At 54.3% G+C, this 17,303-nt stretch overlaps 1 protein-coding gene across 9 annotated transcripts in view; it reads left to right on the top strand.

The window, feature by feature from the left end:
* Nucleotides 1-17,303, top strand: part of DGKZ (diacylglycerol kinase zeta) — a 41,180-nt gene that overhangs the window by 3,417 nt on the left and 20,460 nt on the right. For 3 of the 9 annotated variants that reach the window (XM_036326064.1, XM_036326063.1, XM_036326062.1), the window contains exon 1: nucleotides 6,334-6,502. The exons of 2 other annotated variants lie outside the window; for them this stretch is intronic. In XM_036326064.1, the coding sequence (XP_036181957.1) occupies nucleotides 6,444-6,502 (59 nt within the window). In that variant the 5' untranslated portion in view covers nucleotides 6,334-6,443. Of the gene's footprint in view, nucleotides 1-6,333; nucleotides 6,503-8,236; nucleotides 8,528-17,303 lie in introns of those variants that run through there. 4 more of the 9 variants (XM_036326061.1, XM_036326060.1, XM_036326058.1 and 1 more) reach the window with 2 other exon arrangements.

Raw genomic sequence — 17,303 nt, 5'->3', positions numbered from 1 at the left:
GCACTGTCTGACATGGAAGTATGGGACATGGTCCCTTCCCTTGAGGACAGGGCCAGACAGTAAATATTTTAGGCTTTGCAGGTGATACAACTCCCTGTCACTCTGCTCTGCCAGTGTAGGCGACACGCTTAAGCAGCCATGGACAATACTTAAATGAAGGAGCATGGCTGGGTTCCAGCAAGACTTTATTTATAGACACTGAACTTCAAATTTCATATCTCTGCCACTGTAGCAAATGTTATCCTTTTGCTGTTTTCCAACCATTTACAATTGTACAAATTAGCTCACGGCCCTACAAAAACAGGCAGCAGGCTGGATGTGGTCCATGGGGCATAGTTTGTCAACTTCTGATCCAGTAGAGGGAACAGGAAAAATCCACGGGAAAGATAGTGGGTGTTGAGACTCAATCTGGGCGTTAGGCAAAGGACATGCATTTTACTGAGAGAGAAAGTGCAGTACACGTGCTTGCAGCCTTAAAGGTCAGAGAGATCTGGGTTCAAATTCCAGCCCTGCCCTTCCTCGCTGATTAAGCCACTTTTACCTTTGACCCTGTTTCCTCGTATGGAAAACCGGGACACTAATACCTGGACAAAGGGTGGCTGCGGAGATTAGGAAGATAAGTGATGTAAAACTCCTGACTCATAGCAGGGCTGGGACCCAAGTTACAAAATCGTTTGCATCTCCCTCCTCCCCCAGAGATGGACCTCCTGTGGGTCTGGGGGGTGCAGGAAGGCCCCTGAAGGAGAGTGGCCCTGAGTGATGACAGGTGGGGTGGCAGAGCTTAACAGAGCCTAAGAGCAGGGACGGAGCCTGTGTGCATGCCTTCCGTCCTCTCCCTGTCTCCTCCACCCCCACGGAGGAGCTGGGGGGGACGCAACTGGGGGTGACAACTGGCAGGGGAGAGTGCCCCCTGCTGCAGGCATGCTGCATTGGGTACCCAGCTCCTCCAGGGAGGGGCACCTGATCCAACTTTCCCTGCTGCTATTTACCAGAAGCTAAAAATAACCCAAGAGTGACAGGGAGATGGGGCCGATTTGTAATTTAAATAGCAACAGGATAAAGAAAGGAGCTTCAAGAGATCACATTCTGTCCTGGATTAAAAATGCAAAAACCGGGCGAGAGCTGAGGTGGAGCGGGAGGAGGGGGCCCTCCGCCAGAGGAAGCCGGAAGCTGAGGGTCTATCCATTTTCCTTCCTTTGGGAAGGGCAGGGCCCGGGCCTAGTCCGGAACTCCTTCTTCCCCACTGGGACCTGAGGTTCTTGCTGACAAGTGAGTCAAAGGCCAAGGAGGGCAGTGGCTAGGAGTGCAGCCAGGCTCGTCCTGAAGGCAGCAGTGCAGGGATTGGGACCCCAGAGAAGGTCTTATCCTATCCTATGTGTCTCCGAGCAGTGCATGCTCCCCATCACCCACACAAGGGCAGGCACAAGCCATCTGGGCATGTGGAGGGCAGCTGGGAGGACCAAAGGCGTTCGAACAGCTCAAGCAAAGGCATTTGGACAGGTTCTCTGATGTGCTGCTGAGAGCGCGGCCCTTAGGCCAGGCAGCCGGAAGCCTGGGTTGAAGTCTTATTTTTGCCTTAGTTTGTACAATTTCAGAGGAGAGTGTTAGGTCGGAGAGAGCCCAGGATCGGATACATGCAGACGTGTGATGAGATAATGGACTCTCCTGGCATTTCTAACAGATCAGCAGCATGCAGACACAGATACTGGCTTCTCCCCGACCCCCACACAGATACCGACTCCTTCCTGAATACCTTGCTGACCGCCTGCAGCTGAAACTTCCACAGCTGAATACCTCAGTTCATGTCCCCGCCCCCCACCCAACCGCAGTATAAAAAAAGCGCCCCCCCCCCCCCCCCGTTGGCGTGAATCCACCTGCCCTGTCTTTGGGGGTACGTGGGTCTCCCGGGGACGCAGAAATAAACCTTTTTCTTTTCTTTCCTTTTCTGATTCACTCCACTCTTTCTGACGCCGCCTCCTGAGCCACCTAACCTAACAGAGAGCACTCAGAGGAGCCTGTCAAGGGTCCAGTTCCCAAAGACGAGGGTTAGCACAGGCAGAGGAAGACCTCTCTTCAAAGACACACAGAGAGGTGTGGGAAGGCACTGGGACTAAACATGGTTTCCGCTGGGCTCCGCTGTGCTTGACCTACAGATGCCCGTGGCCTGCAGATGCTTGGGGAAGAAAGACTAAGCAGAGTGCATACATAGGTGCGGACCTGAGGGCCCCTGAACAGCATCTTACAGATGAGAAACTAAGCCTCAGAGCTGTTATGTAATGGGCTAAGGTCACACAGCCAGTAACTGGGAGAGCCAGGATCCACACTCAAATGGATTTCACTCCTCTGTCAGGCTTTCAAGGGTTTGGACTTGCATCCTTAATGAGCTTTCCTTTTGCCTCTGCACTAAGTGCACATATTCCTGGGAGGGATAATGGGACACAGGGCATGGCAGCTGAAAGGTGGTTCTGCATGCAGTCAGGGTTTGGTAGCCAACAGCTGGGGGTGGGAGGTTTGGAAGGCAGGAGGCCAGCTGATTCTGTCCTGGGGGGTTGGTTTGGTGCTATGGACCAGGATGGGGTCAGAGGAAGCCCTTTAGGGCAGATGAGCCAGTGTGAGGGGAAAGCCCCCCAGATTCCTCTCACTTCCAGCCTGGGGATTTGGGAGGTGCCAAAGGACAAGTTCCAAGAGAGATCATGGTTATTGGAGGGCCCATCTTCTACTGCTGAACTCCCATAGCTCTCTTGCCCCAGGGGGAGAGGGTCCCAGGCCCCTCCTCCAGATTTCCTCCTGCGTATGACTTTCATGAGGCTGTGCAGAAGAAGCCTAATCCAATTCCCATCTGTCACGAGCTCATAGCACCTGCAGTACCACTCAGGTACCTCTGTCTCTTCTGTGGGGGGATAGAGGCCCAGTGCGTGGGCAGGGCTGGTGAGCAGCAGGTGCTCTTTGGGCTTGGGATTGCTTCCAAGGGCTTTAGCAGATCCTTGGATCACAGGCTTAGCTGCTGGGGAGGGACTTAGATGAAAAAACTCCCCCATGTCTCACCACAGTCACTCGTGCAAACAAGAAGCCAATCCCTCTCCCTCTGCTCAGCTTGTTGGATACCTGTATTCAGCTCATTTCAACTTCCATAGGAAGTCGTTGAGCACATACTTGCCTCCAGTACAGAGCTAGGAACAACATAAGGTTCAAGAATCCTGTAAGGAGACAAGACTAATGTCCACAAAAGGTCACGATATAGAAAATATTGTTGGGAACAAACATGAGTGTCAGAGATAAATCAGTGGGGTGGGAGTGCTGGCTCTGCAGCAGCATTTGATGCTTAGTAGGTATTTATAAAATATTGTCAAACAAATGAGTGAGTGAAAACCTGCAGATCAAGGAAGGTGATTCAAATAAAACTGTCAGAATTAAATGGGATCTTAAGTAACATCTGGTTCATCATCCAACCCGGAGATGCTAAGTGACTTGCCCAGAGTCACACAGCAAGGGCTGGAGTTTGAACCAATGGGCTCTGATCTGGGCATCTTCTCACCTTTCACTTTTGCTGCTTGGGCTGGGGTTTTGAAAGATGGATATTTTGATTGGCCAAACATTATGGGCAGAAAAGGCAAAGAGAGCAGCATAGGCAGAATGGAATAGCAGGGGTGAAGGTGGCAGGTTAAAGGAAGTGTGAAAAAGAGGGAAGAAATGTTTATTGAGCACCTACTGTGAGGTAGGCACCAGCATGGTGTGAACTGAGAGAAAAATCTCCACAGGGAAAGCCTGGACAAAAAGGAAAAAAAAAAAAAAAAGGAACCAGAACATAAGGAGCCCCGAAGGTCAGGCCAAGGAGGCTGGCTTGGCGGGTTTTGAGAGCAGAGGCTGTCCAGGTCGTGGGTTGAGTGTTTGTGCCCTAGTACATTTCTTTTCCCCAGCTCCCACTTAACCATCCAGGTCACAGAAGTAGAACACCTCACCCTCTGGGGCCTCGACAAAGCCCAGAATAATTTTCTTACCCAGATTCTCTTCCTGTGCGTATCTGGATGGATTCTGAGGGGTCCCCAGCGCCCCAGTGCTGGCACATGTTGTCCTAGGAACTGCCAAGGGCATACCCCCCAGCCCTGTGCACCTGTCCCTTCCAGCCTTGTCCTCCCCACCCTACCTGGAAGGTATTGACAGCTTCAAGGAATTCAAGCCCAAGAGGACCCTGGTCCCACAGTCAGGACTGCCACGCCTCTCAGAGCCTCCAGCCTGCCCGCTTCCCCTCCGGGGCCACATTTCCTGCTCGCTGCTGCTCGCTCCAGAGCTGCCAGAAGCTGAGATGGAAAACAAGCCCAGCCCCATTTCCTCTGTTTAACTGCTCAAGCTACTTGCAGAATCCCTGGGAGGGAGCACAGGGCCCTGCAACAGCCTTCTTCTAGAATAGTCCTTGGCCTGGCTGGCAAGGTCTCTGATGAGCCATGGCATACAGAGATGACGGGCTGGAAGAGAGAGCTGTTGGGAAAGGGGGTGCCACGCCGCAGGGGCATCACCTGGCCGTGTCCCCAACTCTACAAGAGCAATTAGATGTCTTATTTAAGGGCACAGAGTCTTATTTCTAACCAGTTACCAGTTGGGTGATCTTTGACAAATGAATTTAGCAATTCTGTACCTCAGTTTCCCCGTCTGTAAAAGGAAAACAACAGGGTCATTACAAGGATCCAAAGGTTTCTGGCACAGAAGTGGAGAAGGAACATTAGCTATTGATGTATCATTACTGAGTACTAATTATTCATGGCATGGCTTGATTTGTTAAACAAATGTTTATTGAGAAATATTGTGTTCCGGTCATGAGGGACACAAAGGTGGTTCTATTACCAGGTAGAGGTTTCTCAGGGCTGGGATGGCATCGTGTGCATTTCTGTGTCTGTAGGTTCTGGAGCGCAAATGTTTATTGAACTGAGCTGAACCGACACTGCTTCTGTCTTCGAGAAATTTACAGCTTTCCTGGGGTAACAAACATATATAGGAGCTAAAAAAACAAACCAACTAATGATAGAGCAGTGTGACCAGAGAGTGCTAGAGGAAGACACAATTTCCATCCTAGAAACAGCCCTGATAACAAAGAGTGAGTGCATGCCTCGCTGTGTATTTACGGAATCTTCCTGATGGCCTCAAAGTCCAGCACAGCGAGGCCTCTTTGCTATTCTTCAAACACACCAGGTACATTCCTTCCTCAGGGCCTTTGCTCTTACTGTCCCTCCACCTAGAATGCTGTCTTCCTGGACCGACACATGGTTTGCTCTTGATTCATCCAGGTCTGTGCTCAAGTGTCACCTCCTCAGAGAGGCTTTCCCAATCCCCCTACCTACGTGGCAGTACCCCCCGCCCCCCCCCCCCCACCCACACACACACACAATCGTCATTCTCTTTCCCCTTCGTTTTGGCTTCATTTTCCTCAAAGCACATCCCATTGCCTGACATGATGTTATATATTGATTATTTGTTCCACTAGAATCTAAGCTCTTCGAGTTAGAGCCCTGGTTCTTTGCTCAGTGCTATGTTGTCTGACACAGTGTCTGATGCATAGAAGGCACTCAATAAATGTTTATTGAATGAATTCATTTAAACCCTTTCACCGCTTATTTAATCCTCGTAAAATGCCATGGGTTCAGTTCTTACTACTGCCCTCCTTCCATTTTAAAGATGTGAAGACTGAGGCTCAGAAAAGCTCCCTGACACATGTATTCATCGGTTCATCTGTTTACATCCTGCCTTATTCTAGAAAGGTTTAAGGTGACTCAGAGAGGTAAACCTCTCTGGCCAGACCCAGGTCGCACAGCTGGTAAGTGGTAAAAACAGGACATGAGTCCGCATCTTCTAGCTCCATTCTGGTTCCTCTTTCTACTCTGCATTGTCCCAGGTGCCTGACCCTTGGTAGACGGTGTGATGCTCACAAAGGCGTTAAGGAGAGAGAGCTGAGTGTGGGCTGGGCACCGCCCTCCAACACACCCGGTAGTTGTGATGAAGTGGGAGGCCTCAGCAGGACCAAGAGGTGAAGATCAGCGGTTAAGTGGAGAGGAAGGCCAGGCTGAGCCTGAGGCTGAAGTTCAGATCCCAGCCTGGGCAGGCCTGGTGGCTGCCTAGCAGCCTCTGACTCTTGGGCTGTCTCCTGGCTGCTGGGCTGGGCTTGTCCTCACCTGCCTCTGGCTCTCCCGTTCAGCTCCTCTTCCCAGCTAGCCTCCTGCCCCAGCCAGCGGAAGGCAGGCGCCTAAGAGGACTCTGGTCCTCGGCTGGGGCAGTCAGCTGGTCTCTCGCAGGGCCCCCGGTCAGGAAGTGCCAAAAGAGGAAGAGAGTTGCCGGCAGGATGAGCGTAGTGGGCCGGCCACAGTACCCAGGGAGGCTGCGATGAGGCTACAGCTCTGGGCCCCGCGGAGGCGCTGGGGACAGAAGAAGGGGAGCGCCTGGGGGCACTGAGGCAGATGTGGCGCTACCGCTCCTGGGACGTGCCACAGATCCCAGCCGAGACGCCCCAGACACAGTAGGTACTCAGGGTGGCCCAGGATTGGGCACCTCCAGCCCTCTCTGAATCTTTTATCTGGGATGGGGGATTGTGGCAGAAGTGGGGTTCCCCACCCGCAGGTCCAACAACTCTGAAGAGACTCAGGGAAAAAAAGCAAAAGGGGTTCTTGGCAGGATGAGGGGAAGTCTGATGTTGAATTGCTGGGGGGCAGTGTGGTGGAGGGCTGACTTCACAGGCAATAACAGTAGGGGACCTGGGAAGAGGAGCTGCGACAGGAATGGGGCATTGTGTGCTGAAAGGCCTTGTGCACACTCAGTGGGGTCTTCAGCTGCCTCTGGTCTCCTCCCTCAGAGCTAGGTGTCAGAACCATTGGGAAAGCTTCAAAGGGTCCATGCACCCCAGAAGGACAGCATTTGGTCCACTTGGGGATTTCACTGCCCTCCTGGCCATCCTCGCACCTGCTGCTGGCCCACGGGAAACTGTAAAGAAACTGTAAGGAAACTCTGAGGTTCTGGGTGCTGGCTCTTTCTCAAAACCACAGGATTTCCCACAGGCCACAGCCCCCCAGCATTGGCTATATGTGGCTGCCTAAGTCTGGAAAACGGGCTGCTAGAACCCCATAGGAGAGGGTAAAAGTGAAGGTGACACAGGATGTGGCTTTGCAGAGAGGAGTGTGAACAGAAACAGCGGGCAGCTGATGTGGGCATCTGGGTGGCAGGGCTCGGGAGGAAGAAGACCACGCTCTCCAGCTTCCTAGCCTCCCTTTGTCAGCCCTGCAGGGCTGCTGATTCCCAGGCATGTGTGCTGGCTGGTCCACCACAGGCAATGGCTCTGGTTCCCATTGCTTTCCTCACCTTTAGAAGGGACAACCTCTGCTGCCCTTGGGGTGTGCTTGTGTGTGTCTCAGAGGTCTGTTTCTGGTGGGTGATGTGTGTGCAAGAGGCAAGTGGCAACTTGTAGCCATTGTCCTGGTAGGTGTTTGTGCAGAGGAGAAAGGTGTGCATGTTCTATGTGCTGTGTATGTTGGTGAACGAGTGTGGTCCTTATGTGTATGTATTTATGGATGTGCAGGTGATTCCTGTAATGTAAGAGATCTACAAGTTTTGCTGGATATTGTGTTGGGGAAATGCTATTTGTTAGAAGTATGTAAAAGGGTTAGAAGCAACTGAATAGCTGTGGAAAGATGAATTTGTATGAGAAACGCGTACGTTCTTTGTTAGGGTGGTGTGCAAGGGTCACTTTGGTGTAAGTATACATTTCTGAGGGTAAGAGGCGGGGGTGGGAAGTGTTAGCGTAATCAGTGAACATAGTCGTGTAAGAGGCATGTTTGTTCTGTGTGACTTTTTATTCTCGTGGGTGTGATTTGGGAAAGCCAAAGGGGTAAGGGTGGAGATTGTGTGAGTGGCTGTGAGCGGGCACTGGGTGTGCGAGAGCGGTGTCCATTCCGTACGGCGGTGTCAGGCCGGAGATTCGGTGGGATCCGGGCGGACCCGGCAAGGGCTTGGGGGCGGGGACTCGATCGCCACGCCCCCTGGGCCCCACCTCCTCTGGGAGGCCAGGAGGTGTGCTGAGCGGCCGGCGGCCAGCAGAGGGCGCCGCGGGCGGGTGCCACCGCGCACCCGAGGGGGCGTGTCCGGCGGCGGGCAGGCAGCAGCCTGGCCAGCTATGCGGGGTCCTGCGGCCCCGGCCGGCGGCACTTCCTGGAGCGGCGGCCGCTTCCCGGGCACCTGGGCGTGGGGCGCGGGGGCGCGCGGCGCGGGGCGGGCAGAGCGGGCGCGCGCCATGGCCCGGGCGGGCGGCGCCGAGCCGGCGTGTTGAGCCCCGGCCGCCGGCCCGGCATGGACGTCTCCCGCGGGCCCGCCGCCGGCCGGGGCTAGGGCCGATGGAGCCGCGGGACGGCAGCCCCGAGGCCGGGAGCAGCGGCTCCGAGTCGGCCTCCGCCTCGTCCAGCGGCTCCGAGCGCGACGCCGGCCCCGAGCCGGACAGGACGCCGCGGCGCCTCAGCAAGCGGCGCTTCCCGGGGCTGCGGCTCTTCGGACACAGGTGAGCGGGCGGGCGGGCGGGCGGGCGCCGCGGCATCGGGCGGGCATCGGGCGGGCACCGCGGCTTCGGGCGGACCCGCGCCTGGCACCGGGAGGCGTTCCTCCGCCACTCGGAGCTGACACTGCGCGGAGGTCTCCCGGCACCGGCACCGGCGGCGCGGGCTGGGCTGTCCTGGCGTTGGCTCCGCGCGCGGGATGCCCCCTGGCGTCCTGGCACCTGCACCGAGTGGGGGTCACTCCCTGGCACCGGCCACTGAACGCGCCTCCTCTGGGGCGGAGGTGCCAGGCAGGGTCAGCTTCCAGCTGTCCAGCGGGGGGACCGGATCACTCAACCCCTCACCAGCAGGTAGGGCGCCGGGACCGGCCACCCCTTCCAGGTGCTGATAGAACCGGCCCCTCCGCGTCTCCTGGCCGCGCGAGGTGGGGGCCCGGCCGCCCTCGGGAACTCCGGGGTGCCCGCCTGCCCACCACCGCACGACACCTGCAGGGCATGGCCTCGCCGATACCGCCAGGACCCGGGGCTGTCCCCGAACACCGGTCCCCGAGTTACTCTCAACATCTAAGCCTCTCCTTGGGGTTGGGGGTGCCTGGCCACCTGTCTACCGTGCTCTTCATTCGCCAGGAGACCCCAGCCTCTATCTCTGGGAGGCAGTCGGCGCCTCTCCCCCTCCCTCCCTCTCAGTCCTTCCCTTGCCGGGAGAGGGATGGGGCGGGCTGCAGGCCGGCGTGTGCGCCCCCTCTCGCTTGCCCCCTCCCCAGCTCGCCGACTCTCACCCTCCTGTGCCTGTAACAGGGCCTTGACCGAGACCCCGGTAGGAGCTGGGGGGAGGTGTGGAAAGACTGAGTGCAGACAGCTCATGGCATGTGTGCCGGGTTTGTCTGGGAGCCGCTTCCTGCCAGGGCTGCCCTCGGGTGAGAGGAGGGAAGGTGGAGCCCCATGTGGACCCCACCTGGCTCCCTGGGCTTTCTCCTGACTGCCCCGGCCCTCGAGGAGCTTGCAGCCAATCAGCTAAGGACCCCAGAGCCAACACATACTGGACTCTGACCACCTGGAGTCTGCCCAAGGCCTCTCCTCACTTTCCTTCAGTTGCCCGGGCTTCGTGGCATTTGGCCCCTCTGAGCTTTACCCTGTCCCTTCCCCGGGTAGACTTTACCACCAGTAACATGGGCAGTTTCCTCCTGTCGTGCCGGTTGGCGCCCCAGTAGTGCCGACCTATGCCCTCCGCCTGCCCTACCCTCGCCAGGGCCCTGCTCTTTGCACCTGCAGTGTGTCGGCAGGCCCACTCACGGCTCCCGAGCCTCACACTGGCAGATGGAGCTCCGTGGGCTCCTGGGAAGCCACGCGGGCTTCAGTGTCACATAAAGCGGGGAAGGGAGCACAGCTTCCAGCCCCTCTGTTTTGTCACCCGCAAACCTGCAAGATGGAACAGTTTACCCCAGCTCTGCAGGATGTAGCCTCCAGTGTTCACACGGGCTTCAGAGGGGGAGGGAGGGGCTCCGCCAGAGGCTTCCTGTCCCTGCCCGCAGGGTACCAAGAGTTGGGCTATTCCGACCCGTTGCTCTGCCCCTACTGAAGGGCACAGGTTTGTGGATGGAGGGATGGACCTCAGGCACATTCAGGAGGAAGAACAAGAAGCAAGAAAAACAATAAGTACCTTTACATAATTGTCTAAAATAAGCAGGACAGGTTCAGAAATAGAAGTAGTTTGCCCAGGGTCACATAGCAAGTAAGAGGCAGAGGTAGAGTTTGAACTCTAGTCTGATTCTAAAACCCACATCCCTTTCTCTGTACAGGTTCCCAATAGAACGTCACAGTGACCCAGGGAGCTTTAGGAAATACCGATTCCTAGATCTTATCCTTGGCATGTGTGACTGGAGGTGGGGCCTTTGCAGCTTCCCAAGCGTTTCTGATGTGCTACCAAGTTTGCAAACCACAGTATTACATCACTCTGGGGATGCTAAGTGATCCAATAGAATGCTTAATGAGAAGAAAATCAGAAGCTCTCTGGAAGCGTGTAAGGAGTGGCTCTCGTGCTGGGGCAGTGGGGCATTCAGAAGTGAATATATTTGGAAAACCCGGTAGAGTCAAGGGAAGGGCAATGGAAGGAAAGATTTTTCCCTGACAGGCCTGGGAGCTCAGAGAATCAGATGCCCACTGGGGCTGACCTCCCTCCCTTTGCTTTGTTTGGAGGAAGCCAGGACAAACATTCGGAACAGTGCACCTACCCTGGGCACTGCCCCTTTAATGATATTAAGTTGGTCATGCCACCTTTACTGATTGCCAGTCTCAGGTAAAAGTCCCCAGAGCCCCAGCTAAAACCAACCCTCCATCTTTTCCCCAGGCTCCGTACTCTTTTTTTTTTTTCCTCACCTGATATGTTTCTATTGACTTTTTTTTTTTTTAAAGAGAGAGAGACCATCTATGTGAGAGAAAAACAGTCAGTTGCTTCCTGTATGTACCCCAACTGGGGACCAAACCCCGAAACCTAGGCATGTGTCCTGACCAGGAATTTAACCTGCAACATTTCAGTGTATGGGACAATGCTCCAACCAGCGGAGCCACCCAGCCAGGGCTCCGTGCTCATTCTTAACCTGACTCTTGCTTCTCGCTGGGTGCCCACCCTCTGCATTCCCCCATCCTGATCCCCTCCCCTCCCATACACACCTCAAACCTTGGGGCTGAGGGGTGATAAGTGAATAGACAGTGGCTGGACGGAAGCATCCAGGATAACAGATTGGTGGTGGCTGCTGAAGCCCTGTTGAAAAGTCTGCATTCGGATCTTGGCTCACTAGTAAAGTTCTATAATCAACCAGCACTCTACGCTGGGCTGGGGAGGGTAGTGAGGGTGCCTGGGTAGCGTGCTAGCTTCCCTGGTCCAGGCAGGTAGCACAGTCTCTGAACAGCAGCCTCTTCGGCATCTTCTTTAAGAGGTTTTTCCTTAAAGCCCACGCACAACAGGCTTCACCCTCCTGGAATCTGGGGAGCAGTTTTCCCTCTCCCCTTTTTTGGCCCCGTTAAGACACCAAGTGGAGTCATGATTCTCTCCAGCTCCATTCCACCTCACTTGCCTTTGCTGGGAACTAGCAGCCCCCTCCCAGAAGAGGAGGTATAGGCCCACCCTAACCCCAGAGTGTCTGGCTTTTCCTCTTTCCTCACCATTCAGATTCTATTGGCCTAAGGGGTGGTCACTCAGAAGTGGGGGGATGTTGACTGTCACCTCCTTGTCCTCCAGAGCCCACCTGGAGAGAAGACTCGCTTATCCTTTGGCCTGGTCCTGGCAGCCTTGCCCTGGGCAGGTCACACAGCTTGTGGGTTAGCTGATTTCGCACCCGAGGGGTGTCAGAAGTTCCCTGGCACTTTTCACATCTAGACATAAGGGGCCTCATCCTTCATAATCCCTGGGAACCTGCTGGCTGGCTCTGCCACCCCTGCCCTTCATTAAGTGCTCAAAGTCATTAGTTCCCAGAGGGCAGGAAATGCACCCGTGGAACAAGTTTGAGACAATAGGTTCCATTTAGAGGTGCTGCCACATGGCCCCAAGGGAGCATGGTGGGAGTCCAGTTAGGCAGAGGGTGCAGCCGGGCAGCCTGAACGGAAGCAGCCCCCCTTTTGGGTTGGTTTTGCAATGATTGGGAGGGACATGTTGAGGGATGCCTCACAGAATATCTGTCCATGGCACCGAGGTGTCTGGAGCAAAAGCAGCCTCTTTGGGGGTTTGTCTTGTTCAGGCTAACACTGGGAGTGGCCAGGTGGTCAAGGGAGGCAGGTGCAAGACAGAGTCCCCGAGTTTCCACCAGTTTGGGAAGACAAAGGGGCCTCAGTGGCTGAGCGTTAGTTCACTTCACTCAGCCTGTTCTCCATGCAACATCGTGAGCCAGTGTGGGGCTAGCCAAGGTTGGGAACTAGGGTAGGACTCTCGCTCCCAGTCTTCCCTCCTCTGCCACACACCCACCAGAGCCCCTGGCTTACAGACCCAGGAAGAGATGGGTAATTCTTTTCCGTGCCATACTCCAGAAAGGTCAGTTCTCAGGATGCGGAGCTGCCCAGGACTCTCAAATTGGTAAATGAGAGCACAAGAGTGGGTGTCTTCTCAGGCAAGGATCGAGGAAAGACTGAGTGACCCTAGTCAGAGAGAGCCTAGGCCCTGGGCAGCTGGAGGTGGGGAGGAGAAAGCGGCAACAGGCCTGCCCTCCTGGCTTCCTGAGCCCTCCCCAGGATTCACCAGTCACCGCCCAAGCAGAAGAGGAGGTGAGTGGAGATGCTGGCCCTGAGGCTGGATGTGCTGATCCCTAGGAGAAGCAGAATTTGGGTCCCTGTACCCTCACAAAGGTGAGGGAGAGTTTCAAACGCCAGCAGCTGTTGAGAGAACTTGCCCTGCAGTACCCTAGAGTGACACAAGGGGGCGACAGCCACCATTGTGGGAAGGCTGGGGAGGAGAGAGTCTCCTTCCTGCTGGCTCACTTGCCCCAAAGACCTGCTGTGGGTGGATCCACAGACACCTCCTACTGGTGGCTTACCTGATACTCTGGCTGCAGGGGTGGGGCCAATCAGAAGGTAGCAGAAGGCAGTTTGGTGAGCTTCCACAGCACCTGGCCCAGCCCTTTTCCTCTCTGAAGACTGAGTCCCAGTGAGGTGGCCTTGATTGAGGCCAAGGTCTCACCACTAGCTAGGGGTTATGTGGGACTCAGTGCCAGTCCCCTAACTCCAGGGTTATGTCAGTGTGTCCTGCATCACAGGACACCAGAGCCTTCCCTGCTTCTGAGAAATCCTCATCGGGCACCCTTCAACCTGCCCTCTGCCTCCCCTCCTGGAGCTGCTTCTGACCCCTGAGCAGTTCTCTAAGTCAGAATGGGGTGTGGGGGACAGTGTGGGTAAGGAGGGGGAACTGCTACACCTGCATCCAGGCTCACCAGTTCCCCTGTTCCTGGGTGGAATTAGCGGGGTGCACCTCTGGGTGGCACCAAGCACTCATTTCTCGCTCCCTGGGTTGCTTCCTCTGTGTCTCATGTGTGGTGCTCCTCATATGCTTAGGGTATCAGCCCCACATAGGGCCTACAGTATAGTTCCCCACCCCCCATGGTTCTCCGCACAGGGCCTAGATGGCATTCGGTCACAGGTGGCAGCCTTGGGAGGCAGTTTCAGGTGGGGAAAGGGTAGTGACCAGATGCCCCAGAGGGGCTATCATTCTGCCATCGTTACTTTCTGCGTCCTTCCTTCGCTGAGACACCAGACACGGTTAGGCGATGGAGAACAGGTCTGAGTGAGACCAAGGGCTCTGTGGCCAGGGAAAGGAGCGGGAGGCTGAGCTGGCACTCCCACCCTCCCCTACATTCCCCAGCATCCAGGTGAGTGATGCATCAGCTCATCTTTCTCTGTCAACTAACAGTTGCCAGAAACTTATAAATTCATCAGTTTCATGTGATCCTCACCACAACCTTGTAGTTAGTTTTTTTAATTCCCATTCTACAGATGAGACACCAAGGCTCAGAGAGGTCAGGGGTGTGGCCCAGGTCACACAGCTCTCACTGGAGCCCAAACCCAAGGATCTTTTCAGAATGCCAGGCTGCCCTACTTAATAGCACTCTTTTCTTCCATTCTTTTATTTTTCCATCTCTAAGATGGTGGAGCCTGAAAAAGGGGTTTGAGGGCTCCATGAGAGTGAATGAGAGAATTGGGTCTCGTGTGGGAGTAGAGTGAGACCCATGAAGTGATATACTCCTGGACCCTGAGGGAGAACTGTCACCAGGATCCTAACTTGAGAGGGAGCATGGCTGGGCTGGAGGAGACCCTTGAATAGGGAGACTGGGTTGTCACATGGCTCCCTGGCTGGATCTGGAGTGGAGGGGCAAGTCTGTGACCTTTTCTCTTGCTTTCAAAGTGCAGGGAGCAGAAGGCTCAAGGGACGTGTTTCAAGGAACCCCTGGTATCATTCTGGGGTCAGTGGGTGGCCTGTAGCCTGGGGAGAGGTGCTTAGGAGGAGATCACATCCGTACCCAGCACCTCACAGTGAGAGGTCTGAAGAGAGAGGGGGGCCCAGAGCCCTCCCCCTCCACTGTCAGCAGCCTCCCCCTCCCTTGCTCCTGGCAGAGCACCAGTTCATAGCTCCCACGTAGAGGCCTCTCCCCTGCTAGGGCTGAGCCCAATCATAGCTCATGTCAAAATAGCTGTCTGGGAGCCTGGGCCTGCTTCGCCCACGCCAGCATCTCCCGGGTTAACAGCTTGCCTGTCTCTCCGCCCCCTTCCCCAGCTTGCTGACATTTTACTGAGGCGGGGGCGGTTGTGAAAGGGGCAGGCTGGTTCCTGCTCCCCAGCCCACACCGACACCCCACTGATACAACCTGCCACCCACTCACCCTCCTCTGGAAGTCATCCTTTCGGGGGAGACCTTCCTTCCTGTCCCACAGACATGGGGCTTCTATTATAAGACAGTATGAGGAACACACTCGGGGTTCCATGCCATCCATGAAAGACCCAGGGCAATCTCAGAGAGCTGTTCTCCCTCTGAGTGTCTTTTTAAAAATGATTTAAGAATGTTTTTTAAAATACATATTTTATTGATTTTTTACAGAGAGGAAGGGAGAGGCATTGAAAGTTAGAAATGTCAGTGAGAGAGAAACATCAATCAGCCGCTTCTTGCACACCCCCTACTGGGGATGCACCCGCAACCAAGGTACATGCCCTTGACTGAAATCGAACCTAGAATCCTCCAGTTCACAGGCCGACGCTCTATCCACTGAGCCATACCAGTTAGGGCTTAAGAATATTTTTTAAGACACTAAGTATTTTGCAGTTAGATAAGTTTACAGAATAATGTAACACCTCCAGCTAGCTTGGTCAGATCTTACTTACCATTATGCATATTTGCTTTAGATAGAGCTGGATGCCCCCACGCCCCTCTCCCCCGAGGAAACCACAGTCCTCATTCTGGTGTTGGTATTCCCATGCCTGTTTTAAAAATGTTCCCTACATAGGTTTGCATCCATAGCAACATATAGTACTGTTTTGCATGGCTTTGCACTTGATTTATATGCACTTGTACATATTCTGAGTTTAGCTTTTCTTGTTGTTGTGGACATTGAGCCATCTTGAAACTTGAGCTCTGTGAACACATGTTAACTTCCATATACTGTTATTTTTTTGTAACTGTAATAGCTGCTTACTTGCCCAGTGTCCTGTCAGTGGGCATTTAGGTTGTTATCAGTGTGGTTGCCCTTGCAAGCCATCCTTCAGAAACTGTTCTGGTGCACGTCTCCTTGTGTGTTCTCCCCACCGGGGCCTGATTACAGGGTGATGTGTCTTCAGCTTAGATAGTGGTTGCCAAATTGCACTCCAAAGTGATGATCCTAATTTTCTGTAGTTATTTTCTTTAAAGTTTTGGCAAACTGAGGAGTTGGTTACCATGAACAAACACTGTCTCTTTCAAGTGTGGAACAGCCCCATGAGGAAGACATGGTGGGTATTTCCCCCACTTATCAGATGAGGACATGGAGGCTCAGATAGGGTAAGAGGTTTGGCTTGAGGTCCTATAGCTGATCAGAGGCAGAACCACTTTGGACCTTTGAGTCCAGGTCCTCAGAAAAGACTACTCCGATTTTAGACACACTTCCTGCCTCAGAGCCAGGGGAAACACCCCTGTCCCTATGTGGTTGCATGGAAATGGGGGGGGGGGGCAGGGAGGGGCCCGAGGGGCTGACAGTTGATTGTGAGAAGATCTAGAGGATGGAGGAGAGAGCAATGTGATCAGAAGGTTGAGGGGTAGTTAAATGTTGAATGAGGGGTGAGGGGGGAATGGTGCTCCTGGCAGATGGGGAATGGGAGCCTACTGCAGACACAGGAGAAGGCCACAGGGGGACTGGTCACAAGAGAAGAGGGATGTGGGGCCAACAGAGGGCTGGTAACTCTCCCAGCAAGGGGTTGGAATACTCAGAGGGAGATTTATCAGCATTCCTATCAGGGATCGGTTTCAGTGTACGCGTCTGAGACACAAGAGCTTCGCCCAAACCAGCAACTTGCCCACCCGATGATGGGCGAGGCCTCAGGAGCTGGCCAGCTGCTGGGTCACTGTGCTGGCCCAAAGCCCTTTGCTCTCAGCTTGATCCATGAGGCTGAGCCTGGACCATTCACTTTTCCCTCCATTCACTCTTCCAACCACTTCCCGCACTTCTAGACTCTGCAGTTGTGAGCAATACATGGCCCCAGGGGCTCACAGTCTGGTGGAAGATACAGACTTGTAAACCAGCACTGTTGGCGAATAACCAAGAGAGGGCCTGAGCGTGGGAGCAGCTAACCCTTTGGGAAAAGGAATGGGGAGAACTTTCCAGCAGAGCTGATGTCTGAGCCAACTCTGAAAAGATGAGAGGAAGTAGTTGAGGCGAGTTCACTAAGCAGAAGAGGGGCACTTTATTGCAGGTAGAGAGAGACTACCATGTGCCAAGTGCACAGGCATGAAGAGACCCACAGTGCTTTGTTTGACAGGAGCATTTAGAGAGAGGGTGAGAGCATGGGCCTGCAGCAGACTCCTGGGTTGGAATCCCAGCTCTGTGACTGCAGGCAAGTTATTTTCTTTCTTTCTTTTTTATGCCTGGGTTTCCTCACCTATAAAATGGGGGTAATAATACTATTTTTCTGAAATTAAATGAGTGGATATTTGTAAAATTCTTAGAATGTGTGGCACAGAGGAGTTACATATTTGTCAAATAAAATGTATAAAGGATGAAAGGAAGATGGAAGAGGAGCTGAGAGGCCTAGTGACTGCCAGGCCCAGGTCTTTGCATTT

The sequence above is a fragment of the Myotis myotis genome, unplaced genomic scaffold (genome assembly GCF_014108235.1).
Source record: "Myotis myotis isolate mMyoMyo1 unplaced genomic scaffold, mMyoMyo1.p scaffold_m19_p_10, whole genome shotgun sequence".
Lineage (NCBI taxonomy): Eukaryota > Metazoa > Chordata > Mammalia > Chiroptera > Vespertilionidae > Myotis > Myotis myotis.
Note: the sequence above shows the minus strand (reverse complement) of the source record. Positions and strands in the feature narration are given on the sequence as shown.